Below are 13742 nucleotides of genomic sequence, written 5' to 3'. Positions count from 1 at the left end.
AGCCGGATTCACTGCATATCGTCGTTATTCATGTGACACTGCGACACTCATGACCACGCCTGTCGAATTCGTCACGTAAGTGACGTCACAGCCAAACACTCGCGAGATCTTCCCCAGTGTGGGAACACAGTGTGGTTGTGTGCGCGACGAAGACAAGGAAAGATGGCGACGCAGGAGAGCCAAGCGACCAAAGAAGCCGTCAGCAATGGCGAGGTAAACTGAATGACACGGCTTTTACTGCTATTTCATTTCTGCCTCTCTGTGACAGTACGGTCGGGTTTCTGTTTTGGCGCGGAGTGTCACCGTCATTGTATGTATGAAAAGTGACCGTTAACACGAGTGACGTTGTCAGTGCCGGTTGCTTTCAATGCGCGACTTCCCTTCTTCCTTCCGTGGAAGTGTTGATAATTGTACACTTGGAAGACGTGTCCAACACAACACAGGAGTAATTAGCCAATGAAAGACGACGAATAATGTAGCTAAGTGCGAGTAACGTGAAAGTGCTGCGTTGTTAGCTAGCACAAGGCCTCGGACCGAAGCCACGCAGCTTCGGCTTGACTCGCCGGTCAGAATCAGTAGCACTCTCCTCAATCTGTGCATTTCTAAACAGTAACGCCAAATAAGAACAACTAATTATTAACAATAGACTTGTTATAGGAAGTTTGTCAAATGTGGTGAGGGGGGGCAATGTTCAGTGGTAATGTTGAGCTGTTAGCTTGTGAGAAATGACCGTTACAGAGTATTTAATTAAATACAAAGTTGCCAGCCTGGGGGAATAAATACACTGCATGCTCACTTTTTTGGCCAAACTCCAACTAATATTCTGAATAAATGTTGTATGTTTAGCTTAATTTTTTTTAATCTTATTACTGGAGCATACAACACTGAATAAGACACGATTAACCACTCAGTCAAAACATGCTTTAGCATACAGAGTGTAAATACTAAGTATATTGTAACACTAAGAAATCATTCCCCAAGTGTGAACAATTAAATCCACTTTTCCACAGCCTTTAAATGTCATCCAAATTCTTTACGAAGCAGGGATTGACAGCATTCAGCACAATCACCTCTGTTAACAAATACAATCAAATAGTTATGAAATAATAATGAATAATTTGTCAAACTATCTATTAGATACACTAGCTACTCCATGTTACCTTTTGCTAAATAAATAACTTCATCTTTTGAATTTATCTGTGGTATTTTTCCCCCAAGTGTGAACAATTAAACCCACTTTTCCACAGCCTTTAAATGTCATCCACGGCGTCCATTTGTAGATGTCACCTTGCAACCAGGGAGCGCATTTTCTCTGTGAACAATTAACTGACTAGTGGTTAATGTTTAGTCTTTGTTGTGACAATGGCTTTTTTATTGTCTCAAGCTACGCAGATAACAATATTCTTTTTTTTTTTTTTTTTAAGCCTGCTGTTACACGTCAAATGGTTTAACTGTGTTATATGTCTCCTGTAATACCAGTGATTCCAATTGGAGCTACTTCAGCGCTTTGGAATATGTATGGTGTACATTTAGTGACTTTCCTCAAGACCTTGAAACAGTCACACCTCACTCACTCACTCACTCACTCACTCACTGATTATGGGACCACTCTAAGAATTTACCACAACCTGTTTTTACGCTACTTTCAAGGGATAACAGAACCTTTTGTCTGTCATGCGTTGACAACAAAAGGGGAAGATGAAACGTTGAGATAGCAAACAAGTGTCACGCACCTCATCCACTCTGTTGCTTGAGTAGATTGTGGTGTCTTGATGAGGGAGAGGGGGATGTAATAGACAAGATTGTAAGGATCACATTATTTGGTATTTCTATTAGTCGTGAAGCTATAAATGATTAGACTAGTTTTGAGTAGCATTCATTGTCCCACAAATTGAGCATTTATTGAAATGCTGGCTTTTCAATTCTATTAAAGGGGGCGGTTTGATTTTTTGGCATTAGATTTGTTGAATATTTCAGTATACATCACATCACAATTCATAATTTGACATGTTGAAAAGTAGGAAGAAACGGAGCTTACACATTTTACAATTAACACATTCCCATTAATTCCTAATTTGTTCATTTCCTATTCAATATTCTCCATTTGCCACTTCTAAATAACTAGAAAATGATATAGAAATGCATGAATGCATGAAGCTTAGGTTTGTAAATCTATATGGACAAATTGCTGCAATTTGCATAATCAACTGTTAGTACTGTGTCTTAATACGGCTCATTTTACTGCATTCCTTGAGTTCGTTACTCAATGTGTTCCATAGTTTGAACCCACATACTGATATGCTGAAGGTTTTTAGCGCCGCGTGGGCATAGAGGTGTTAAGTTCACCTGACATGAATTTGTATGACATCCCCATCAGCAATGTAGTGCATCAACGGTGACTCACCCCTCCACTTTGTCCCGGGAGCTCTGGAGTTCTAGTCGGAAAGAGGAATAAATTAGCATCAGAAAAATGCCTCCTTGAAAAAAAAAAAATCAGTCCTCGCAGTTGCTTGGCATTACTTTGTATTTCGTCGTATCACCGTGCACTGTCGCGTCATTGTTGCGTATGTCTTCCACTGCAGATGAAGATGAAGACGCAAGAGTCATGCATAGCAGCGGCTTCTCGTGCCTCCGTCCGCGTGTGTCAATGCTGTGGAACGCATACATACCTCATGATGACAGCATTTCATTCACTTTATTATCCTCGAAATTCTGTTTAATTTCATTTTTACTAGAAAATTTCACATTTATATCCGCAATTCCATTAACGCATATGGCCTTAATATAGTATTTTAGTATTAATATTACTTATTTAAAACTGGGATTGTGTGATATTTTTTTTTGTATACCGGTATACTTCCAATGATCAGAAAATGGCTAATGCAGGTCAGTGAAAAACGTAAACAAGCGGTAAACAACAAACAACTTCTTTCAGGGCTCACCTCCAAATGCGCAAAACACATTATCTGACACTTTGGCATCGTTTAACATGATAATACAACATACTAACTACATTGGTAGGTCAGAAAAGTGGAAAATGTAATTTTGGTCTGTAAATGTATTTAATTTGACTTGTTGAGACATGCAGACATCCTGTTACTGTTTCTTCTAATGACTGCTGTATAAATGGTACTCACTTTTTTTTCAGGTGAGCAGTAATGGAAGTGCTGCAACTACAGACAGTCAGACACTGCAGACAACTGGAAATGCAAATGAGCAGCAGCAACAGCAGCAGCAACAACAAGCACCTAATGCCTGGCAGGTTATTAAAGGGGTCCTCTTCAGGTACAAGTATTAGCTGTCACACACACACACACACACAAAAGAAAACAGGCAGCGGTCATATTAATGCATAGAAGCTAGTTCAAAATTAACAACACGTTTTTCTTTTGTCCTATCTCACAAAAGCATCCAAAAACTAGATCAAGTGTCTAAATTGGCTGCAAAGAGGAACATAATTTTTGCATGAATGCAAAGCAGCCTGACTAATCAGCTCTTGGGATGTTTACATGTCAATGTTTGATTCCATTTCATCCACCAAATGCTGCTTCGTATTATTATTTGCTTGTGTATTACTAAATCTGATGTACTTTGTACCTCCAGAATCTTTATAATCTGGGCCATCAGTAGCTGGTTTCGTCGAGGATCATCCACTCCAGACCCCAACACACCAGCCGGGGCACCCAGAGTACCCAGCAGGAACCTGTTTCCAAAGGACACTCTCATGGTATTACCTATTATCTATCTATTTAAACTCTTAGTAGACTCCATTTAATCCATAAATACTGGGGGTGTCATGATATACTCAACTCACGAGACAAGAATATACACGTTAGTGCAGTCACGCGAATGAGACAGGACGATATTTTAACCAGGGCGGTCAGAAAGTGAGTTAACAGTGGTATTCATTTCATTAATTGTCAAAATTTGTTGCGGCATTAAAACATCTGCATAATAATATATATATACACTACCGTTCAAAAGTTTGGGGTCACTTAGAAATTTCCTTATTTTTTTAAGAAAAGCACTGTTTTTTTCAACGAAGATAACTTTAAACTAATCAGAAATACACTCTATACATTGTTAATGTGGTAAATGACTATTCTAGCTGCAAATGTCTGGTTTTTAGTGTAATATCTACATAGGTGTATAGAGGCCTATTTCCAGCAACTATCACTCCAGTGTTCTAATGGTACAATGTGTTTGCTCATTGAGTCAAAAGGCTAATGGATGATTAGAAAACCCTTGTGCAATCATGTTGGCACAGCTGAAAACAGTTTAGCTGGTTAGAGACTCTATGAAACTGACCTTCCTTTGAGCAGGTTGAGTATCTGGAGCATCACGTTTGTGGGGTCGATTAAACGCTCAAAATAACCAGAAAAAGAGAACTTTCATGTGAAACTCGACAGTCTATTCTTGTTCTTAGAAATGAAGGCTATTCCATGCAAGAAATTGCCAAGAAACTGAAGATTTCCTACAACGGTGTGTACTACTCCCTTCAGAGAACAGCACAAACAGGCTCTAACCAGAGTAGAAAGAGAAGTGGGAGGCCCCGCTGCACATCTAAGCAAGAAGATAAGTACATTAGAGTCTCTAGTTTGAGAAATAGACGCCTCACAGGTCCTCAACTGGCAGCTTCATTAAATAGTACCCGCAAAACGCCAGTGTCAACATCTACAGTGAAGAGGCGACTCCGGGATGCTGGCCTTCAGGGCAGAGTGGCAAAGAAAAAACCATATCTGAGACTGGCCAATAAAAGAAAAAGATTAATATGGGCAAAAGAACACAGACATTGGACAGAGGAAGATTGGAAAAAAGTGTTATGGACGGACGAATCAAAGTTTGAGGTGTTTGGATCACACAGAAGAACATTTGTGAGACGCAGAACAACTGAAAAGATGCTGGAAGAGTGCCTGACACCATCTGTCAAGCAAGGTGGGGGTAACGTGATGGTCTGGGGTTGCTTTGGTGCTGGTAAGGTGGGAGATTTGTTCAAGGTAAAAGGGATTTTGAATAAGGAAGGCTATCACTCCATTTTGCAACGCCATGCCATACCCTGTGGACAGCGCTTGATTGGAGCCAATTTCATCCTACAACAGGACAATGACCCAAAGCACACCTCCAAATTGTGCAAGAACTATTTAGAGAAGAAGCAGGCAGCTGGTATTCTATCTGTAATGGAGTGGCCAGCGCAGTCACCAGATCTAAACCCCATTGAGCTGTTGTGGGAGCAGCTTGACCGTATGGTACGCAAGAAGTGCCCATCCAGCCAATCCAACTTGTGGGAGGTGCTTCTCACCTCAACAAATTAACAGCTAGAATGCCAAAGGTCTGCAATGCTGTCATTGCTGCAAATGGAGGATTCTTTGACGAAAGCAAAGTTTGAAGGAAAAAATTATTATTTCAAATACAAATCATTATTTCTAACCTTATCAATGTCTTGACTATATTTTCTATTCATTTTAAAACTCATGTGGTAAATAAAAGTGTGACTTTTAATGGAAAACACAAAATTGTCTGGGTGACCCCAAACTTTTGAACGGTAGTGTATATTATTATATATATATATATATTATTATATATATTTATATATTTATATTATATATATATATATATATTATTATATATATTATTATATATATATTATATATATAATATATATATATAATATATATATATAATATATATATATATATAATATATATATAATATATATATATATATATATATATATATATATATATATATATATATATATATATATATATATATATATATATATATATTATATATATATCTCCAACTCACAAACGCGTCTCTAGTCGTCTCGTCCTGGGAACGACACTTCCTCATTGTTACACGAAAACAATGAGATGCATTCACTTGTCACGTTGAAAGGCACAATAACGTCTTTATCATGCACGTAGTATGTGGGGTCTAAATAAACAAACACAAAGGAAAACAGTAAGTGGACATTCTTATCTCTCACTAACATAACCCTTACTGCCGAAGTACAATATACTGCATTGAAGTATGCTCTGAAATCACAGGAAATACCTCTACACTCAACGTGTGAATACAACTCTTCTTTACCATAATACCAGTTGGTGTGATTGAAAACGTTCTGTGACTATTCAAGATGTATATTTGTGTATCTAAATTGTGTATTTGTGTGCTATAATTCTCTTCATACAACAGCAAAAATAGGCATATTTTTCATACAGTGGCAAATGGTGATTAATCATGATTAATTTTATAAATGAGGGCTGGAAAACTGACGTGTATCCACAAACTGAAACAAAAACTTAAAAAAAAGTGACATCATTTATGTTGATGTGTAGTTATCAGTGGCGGGCAGTACATTGGGTACCTGGGCCTTCAGTGGGGTCTTGACCAGGAAGATTTTTTCTTGGCAGACGCAAATGGCCTGAGGTGCTGATATTTTTGCACAAGATGCTCCACTCCCACTTCCCTGCAGGATGGACGCTTGGCATTTGTTGACTACTAATATTTATTTACAGTATAAAAGCATTATTCAAGAAACACTTCCTGTCTAAATTGGTAACATAGATCGCTTTCACACATGAGGTATTATGAAGCCAAATTGGTTGCCACAATACCATTATTAATGAAGCGAGATCTTTTGCGAGACAGCTTTTAACAAGAAATGAGATCTCAAAAGATCTGGCAACACACTTAATATTAACAGTTATTTTCTCATTACGTCCGTAGGAACTGTACGTGTACATCTCTCAGGAGGAGGTGTTCACCGACTTCAACAACACAGAAGCTCTGTTTTGGTTCCACCGGGACCTGGTCTACGGAGACTGGACCACAGGGGAGGAAGGAGATGGCTGCTATGAACAGTACAAGGAGATAGATATCCCAGAGGTGAGGCAGAGGGGTGGGATCTGGTGGGGGGGGTGTTTATAACGATCATGCTGATGGTCAGTGTTGACTTGTAGGCGGTGCAGCAGAACGGCTCCCTCTATATTCACGTCTACTTCACAAAAAGTGGATTGCACCCAGACCCTAAGCGCAAAGGGCAGTATCGCAGACTGTCAACAGTTCATGCAACACGAAGTAAGCACATTTGATTTTAATGATGCAGTTACTTATGTCGCGTAATGTGTGTTTAACTGGACCTTTCTGTGGTGCTTTTCAGTGCTGAACAAATTTAAGCGGAGGAAGTTTATGAAGACCAAGAATCTGCTCACAGGTGAAACAGAAGCAGATCCAGAGATGATAAAGGTTGGTATTTAGTTTGTATGTTAGTGCAAGTGTTAGCAAAACAAATGGCAGTGTATTTGGAATGGAATGGCCTCCATTGTCATTATACAAGATGTACAACAAGATTAGAGAGCTTCTCCTTTCAGTGCAATAGTCAAGTTAAAAAAAAAAGTAAAGTAAAAAAAGAGAGTTTAACAAGATATACACATAATATTGCACAGGAGCAGATATATATTGCAGATATATTACTTTTAGTGCAATGATGAATGGGTCTTAGTGCAAATAATGAATGGTGTATACAGATGAGTAAAAGTCACATATGCGTGTATTGTATTGAGTGTATTGAGTTGTTAAATAAATAAACATGTTTCCGAGGTAGTAACAGAGGCAGTGATGGAAATATTGCACATTTGCATTATGCTAATGACTGGGCTCGTTGTATGTCTGAGTTCAGGGTGGTAATGTCTCTTGGGAAGAAGCTGTTTCTCAGTCTGTTTTTGCCTTAATGCTCCTGTAGCATCTGCCAGAGGGCATACCGGGATGTAAACTGTCCTTGATGATGTTGCGAGCTCTGCCGAGGCACCGGGTGGAGTAGATGTCCGTCAGGGAGGGGAGAGGGCAGCCGATGATACGCTGTGCTGCGTTGACTGTTCTCTGAAGCCTCCCTCTGTCCGCCTCAGTGCAGGCGTACCAGGTGGAAAACGCAGTAGGTCAGCAGGCTCTGGATGGACGAGTGGTAGAAGGCCAGCAGCAGCTCCCTGTCCAGGTTGTTCCTCCTGAGGACTCTCAGGAAGTGTAGACGCTGCTTTAGGGTTTTAGGTTTTTAGGGTTGTCTTTGACGAACGAATCTGATTCTTTGCATTTTGTAAACATATTTGCAAGAGTAGAGCTTATGGCGGCTCCGACAAAGAGATTTCATTTGCTGCTTTTTCATTTCAAAGAAACAGGCTAGAAGAACCAGATAAACAAATAAGGATGGTAGGTGTGAAACAATCAGTACCTTTTTAATAGAAGTGACACAAAGCAAGACGAACAAACCCGAAACACTTTGCCTGTTTTAACTGATACACTGTTGGATGTGGTCGTGTCATGCAAAGAAGCTGCTGCCACAAGTTGCGTTTCACTTTCTGGAGTCATTTTTAACCTTTTCAAAATACTTCCACACTTTGGAGGATTTCTTTAGGACCCATTATAAGCCAATAAGTCCATCAATGTCATTACTGGTGAGGGTGACGGGTAGATTGAGGCAGTAATGCTGTCGCTTAGTGGACTGTTGTGGTTAAAGAGACCTAAACTGGAAAGCAAAGCTCTAAATGTACCGGGCGATGTACGTTCCTAGCCTCAACAATGTTCATGAGCTGCCGGTGGAACTGGGAGGGCCAGGGGACCAGGAAGTCTGTATTTCCCGACTGAGCCTGCTGCCACCATGACCTGAACACAGATGAGCAGAAGAAAATGGATGAATTGTGCCAAGAGCACTGAACGACATGTAAAACAGTGATTTGTGGATGAAAGATGTTTTTAGAGGCAAAAAAAACATACGTGGCGAGAGCGCATCAATAGTTCTATCACAAGGTTAGATATCGCGATAGTTTGCCATGTCAATATATGTCACATTTGCCATTTTGAACAAAATGAATATCTCCTTTCAGCGGGCAGAGAGCCACGGTCCAGTGGAGATCATCTCTCACTGGCACCCTAACCTCACCATCAACATGGTGGACGACCACACAGCCTGGGTCAAAGGCTCCGTGCCGGCTCCGCTGGACCAGCGTAAGTTTTTCCAAGTATTTTTTTAAGATGAAAAGAAGCGTGTAGTCAGGTTTTACATTTCTGTTCCCCGTCTATCACCAGATGTGAAATTTGATGCGGTAAGTGGCGACTACTACCCTATAGTGTACTTCAATGACTACTGGAACCTTCAGAAGGACTACTATCCCATCAACGAGACCTTGACCAAACTGCCGCTGCGCCTCAGCTATTGCCCACTGTCCTTGTGGCGCTGGCAGCTCTATGCTGCCCAGAATGCTCGTTCACTGTGGAACTTCCTGCCCGAGGACACCTATGAACAGTCTGATGAGGATCAAGACTCTGTGAAGGTAAGACAGAAGATACAGTAGCCACGTTTACATGAGGAGTTTTTCTCTTTCCGAATGACCTTTCCGAAAGCAATGGTATACATGGAAAGGAATATTACAATCGCGTGTCTACATGCGCCACTATAATCAACCAGAATAGTCAATGGGGCATGCGCAGTAAAGCGTAAACCCCAACATCACGTACTTACTGACGATACCGACTTCCTCCAGTTTTTCTTTTACTTGTTGGAATAACTCCGTATTGCCGATTATTTTTTGTTCGTCCAGTCTTGAAATTTAGTCTGAATTAAAAACAAACTTTCCACAGCAGTCCAGTGCCGATTGCTCGCCTCCATTTTTTTAAATCGAAGAACGTCTGGAGCTGCGTGTTACTTCATATCTCAGCATTCGCTGAAGGAACGCACCCGGGAACAGGAAAAGATAAAGTGCAATCTTGCTAATATTTATAATTAATCATTCGGATTGGCACTTTTCTTTCGGAATGAGGTGTATACAAAGGTTACATTCTTTCCGTTTGAGCAAATAACCCGAATGGAATTTGAATATTTGGGTCCATGTATACGTGGCTACTGAGAGTGACTGCATTATTTCCACTGCATTAGTATATGGTTGAGCCAATACCGCAGGGGTGAATAAACCACTGCAGGTCACTCATTGGTCATTGATATCTATAATATTATGATGGTAGTTTGTAGTTTCTCACTCTCCTTACTGTGCACTGTGCAGTGAAAAGTAAACTACCATGTGGTCTAACAATTCTAACATTTACTCCATTGTAACTGTATTAAAATGCCTTTTTTAAAGGTAGCCTTGTTGGAAACCAACCCCTACCTCCTGGGACTCACCATCGTCGTCTCCATCGTGCACAGCATCTTTGAATTTCTTGCCTTTAAGAATGGTATGTTTAAAAAAAAAAAGTGCATTTAAACGTGTCATTGCTTCACTCAGTCACGCCCTGTTTTCTTCCCAGACATCCAGTTTTGGAACAGTCGACAGTCTTTGGAAGGCCTCTCTGTGCGCTCCATCATTTTTGGAGTGTTCCAGTCACTGGTGGTGCTGCTGTACATTCTCGACAACGAGACCAACTTTGTGGTGCAGGTCAGCGTCTTCATTGGTCTTCTAATTGACCTCTGGAAAATCACAAAGGTGATGGATGTTAAGGTAAGTCTGTCCTTTTTTTTTCTTCTCCTCGCACAGCAATGTTTAGCGTTTAGTAATAAGTTGTATATTTCTCTAACACACCTTTGTTTTTCCATAGTTGGACAGAGAGAACAAAATTGCAGGAGTCTTCCCCAGACTTGTTTTCAAAGACAAGTCCACATATGTGGAGTCTTCTACCAAAATCTACGATGACGTGAGTCGACCATTGCAACAATTCTGTAAATCTTGACGATTGTGTTTGTGGTTTTTTGTGACCTGGTCCCTCATTGTGTGCACAGATGGCCTTCAAGTACTTGTCTTGGTTACTCTACCCCCTGTTTGGCTGCTACGCTGTCTACAGTTTATTGTATGTCGAACACAAAGGCTGGTACTCCTGGGTACTCAGCATGCTCTATGGCTTCTTGCTAACCTTTGGTGAGTTGATAAGATGCCATTTTTTTGGGATGAATTGACGTCATTGTCGACATTGTCAGATTGTCTCCGAGTGTGTAGGTGCACTGCTAATGTTTTCCTGCTTGCATCATGGTTGCATACCCAATTCCCAGTTGTCTCTGCTACTGTGCGGACTATAAATAGGATTCACATGTCGCCTCTCCTGCTGTGTGTAATTGTTTTATGTCTATCTCTGTTCAGGTTTCATAACGATGACGCCGCAGCTATTCATCAACTACAAAATGAAGTCGGTGGCCCACCTCCCGTGGAGGATGCTCACCTACAAGGCTCTCAACACCTTTATTGATGACCTGTTTGCCTTTGTCATCAAGATGCCCATGATGTACAGGATAGGATGCCTCAGAGACGGTACTTTTTACTCGGTTAACTTTTTTTTTTTTGACTGTCGCTCAGTTAGTTTTCCGCTTGAATGACACTTCTCACACAGAAATACTGTTCTCTCAGCAAGAGGTCTTGTCTTTAATAGACAACTTGACTCGGTTAATCTGTGAATCCGCTGTTTGCTAGGTGGCTGTAATTATCTCACTACATCACCACTATGTACATACATAACATTCCTTTATCATCCAGTTTCTGGTGAGCACTACAGAGCCGTTGCTGCTTAACATTTCAACATTAGCCACATTATACATGGACCCAAATATTCCAATTCCATTTGGGTTATTTGCTCATTCCGAAAGAAAAGTGCCAATCCGAATGAATATATAATCGGATTCACAAGAGTGGAATATTCCTTTCCCCAATCCGATTGAGGTATCTTGTACCCGCTCAAACGGAAAGTTGTCAGACTGCGTTCTTCTTCGCGGTGTTTTTCTTCTTCTGTTGTTTATTGGCGGTTGGCAAGCAGCTTTCGTGTGCATTACCGCCATCTGTCGAACAGAATCTAAACCCTTCTATACGCCATTCACAAGTCCAGTTTTATTAAAAAAGAAAATACATATCTATATAAAACATGTGCTGAGCTTAATTATAAAATATTAGCAAGATTGAACTTTATCTTTTCCCGTTCCCGGGTACATTCTTTCAGCGAATGCTGAGATATAATGTAACATGCAGCTCGAGATGTTCTTCGATTAAAAAAATAAAATAAAATAAAAAATGGAGGCGCGCAATCAGCACTGGACTACTGCGCGAAGTTTGTTTTTGATCCAAACTAATTTCAAGACTAGACGAAGGAAAAACTGGCAATACGGAGTTATTCCAACAAGTGAAAGAAAAACTAGAGGAAGTCAGTATCACATGATGTTGGTGTTTACGCTTTGCTGCGCATGCCCCATTGACTATTCTGGTTGATTATAGCGGCGCATGTAGACACGCGATTGGAATATTCCTTTCAATGTAATACAATTGCTTTCAGAAAGGTCATTTGGAAAGAGAAAAACTCCTCATGTAAACGTGGCTAGTGACTCAAAGTGATTTGGAAAATACCAAATGTATCTGATATCTGCTGAAAGATGGGGGTTCTCCTTGTGGGACAATTGAAGAAAGAAGCGATGAGATTTACACTTGAGTGATGACAACCTGTAATACAACATACTATTACGAATACTACATACTGGGGGCGCTCTGATCGTTCGCCACTACCGTGCTTGTGCACACTGATTTCAGCAGTGGTACCAGGCTGATGGACTATTGCTGGCGTTTTATCTCCTCTCCGGGCACAGAAGAGGGAGTCGGTTGTATCTGCGGTTCAGAAGACAGCGGATGCAGCTGGAGGGACCCAGCAGAGCTCTCACAAGAAAAAAAAAAAATCTTGGCGACCCCTAATATAGCCAGTTGTACATTTAAACCTTTACACTGCATGTACGTGATCGGTATTGGCCAATTTCACTCATGGATAATCTGTATCGGCAACATAAATCCCTGATCGGAAACATCCCTACTACATATGTACATATTATAACAGTAGCTACTTTACCCCTAATGGAGAGGTCTGCTGTACATTTGGGTAAATATTCCAGGCCGCTATAGAGTAAAAACGGTACTCCTTTCTCTTGTGTCCTTCTCTACAGATGTCGTCTTCTTCATCTACCTTTATCAGCGCTGGATTTATCGCGTGGACCCCAACAGGGTCAACGAATATGGCACCAGCGGAGTGGACCACCTCCAGAACAAGACACAATCAGGTGATGCTGCTGCAGAGAAACCAGCCGAGGAGAAGAAGAAAGATTAAGCCCTGTTCGGCCTCACTCGGACAAAGCGGACTTGTGGAATTAGGCAGGCGGGGACAGTCTGTCATGGACAATGGTGGGAGGGGGGGAGAAAAGAAAAAGAAAAAAAATTGCAGTTCAACTGTACCCCTCTGATTCCTGTGCCGACCCACAGAGAATCATCTTCTATGTAGACTGGTACATTTTTATTTCTATTCCCCGCCCTCTCGTTTTACAGTTCAAGTGAAGTAAAAACAAAACGTGATGTACTGTATTCTGTTTGGTTTTCCGAGGATAACGGTGTCTTGAAATACACGCTGGCAAGATTTGCAGTTATGTTTTTTCATACATGGAAGAAAGAAGACATCTGCAACTTTTTCTTCTTTGTGTAAAATTCCTTGTGAATGTTTTTGATTTCATTCCACGTGAGTACCGTGTTGATGTTGGAGGAAAACTGGAAAACCTCTGAATGGAGCAGACGGGACATCGGCAACAAGACAAGTAACTACTCTACTACCCTCGGTAACAATTTTAAACAAATTGTTCATGTTCTAAACTGGAACCAAAAAAAAAGCCTTGTTTGTATTAATATAAATATTAATATTGTCAATGACTTGTTTTTTTTCTTTTTTCAATCATTGACTCATTC

At 40.5% G+C, this 13742-nt stretch overlaps 1 protein-coding gene across 1 annotated transcript; it reads left to right on the top strand.

Annotated features, from left to right (window-relative positions):
- The first annotated feature begins 48 nt into the window (after window positions 1-48).
- On the top strand, window positions 49-13703 carry clptm1 (CLPTM1 regulator of GABA type A receptor forward trafficking). The gene is made up of 14 exons (XM_058080797.1): window positions 49-213; window positions 3149-3285; window positions 3604-3727; window positions 6733-6891; window positions 6966-7083; window positions 7166-7251; window positions 8883-9003; window positions 9085-9329; window positions 10134-10227; window positions 10300-10490; window positions 10588-10683; window positions 10769-10904; window positions 11124-11291; window positions 12956-13703. Exons 1-14 carry the CDS (start codon window positions 163-165, stop codon window positions 13114-13116), a joined length of 1887 nt encoding a protein of 628 aa, XP_057936780.1. The 5' UTR covers window positions 49-162; the 3' UTR covers window positions 13117-13703.
- The last annotated feature ends 39 nt before the right edge of the window (window positions 13704-13742 follow it).

Source organism: Doryrhamphus excisus, chromosome 8 (assembly GCF_030265055.1).
Source record: "Doryrhamphus excisus isolate RoL2022-K1 chromosome 8, RoL_Dexc_1.0, whole genome shotgun sequence".
Lineage (NCBI taxonomy): Eukaryota > Metazoa > Chordata > Actinopteri > Syngnathiformes > Syngnathidae > Doryrhamphus > Doryrhamphus excisus.
This window is presented reverse-complemented; position numbering and strand designations above follow the sequence as displayed.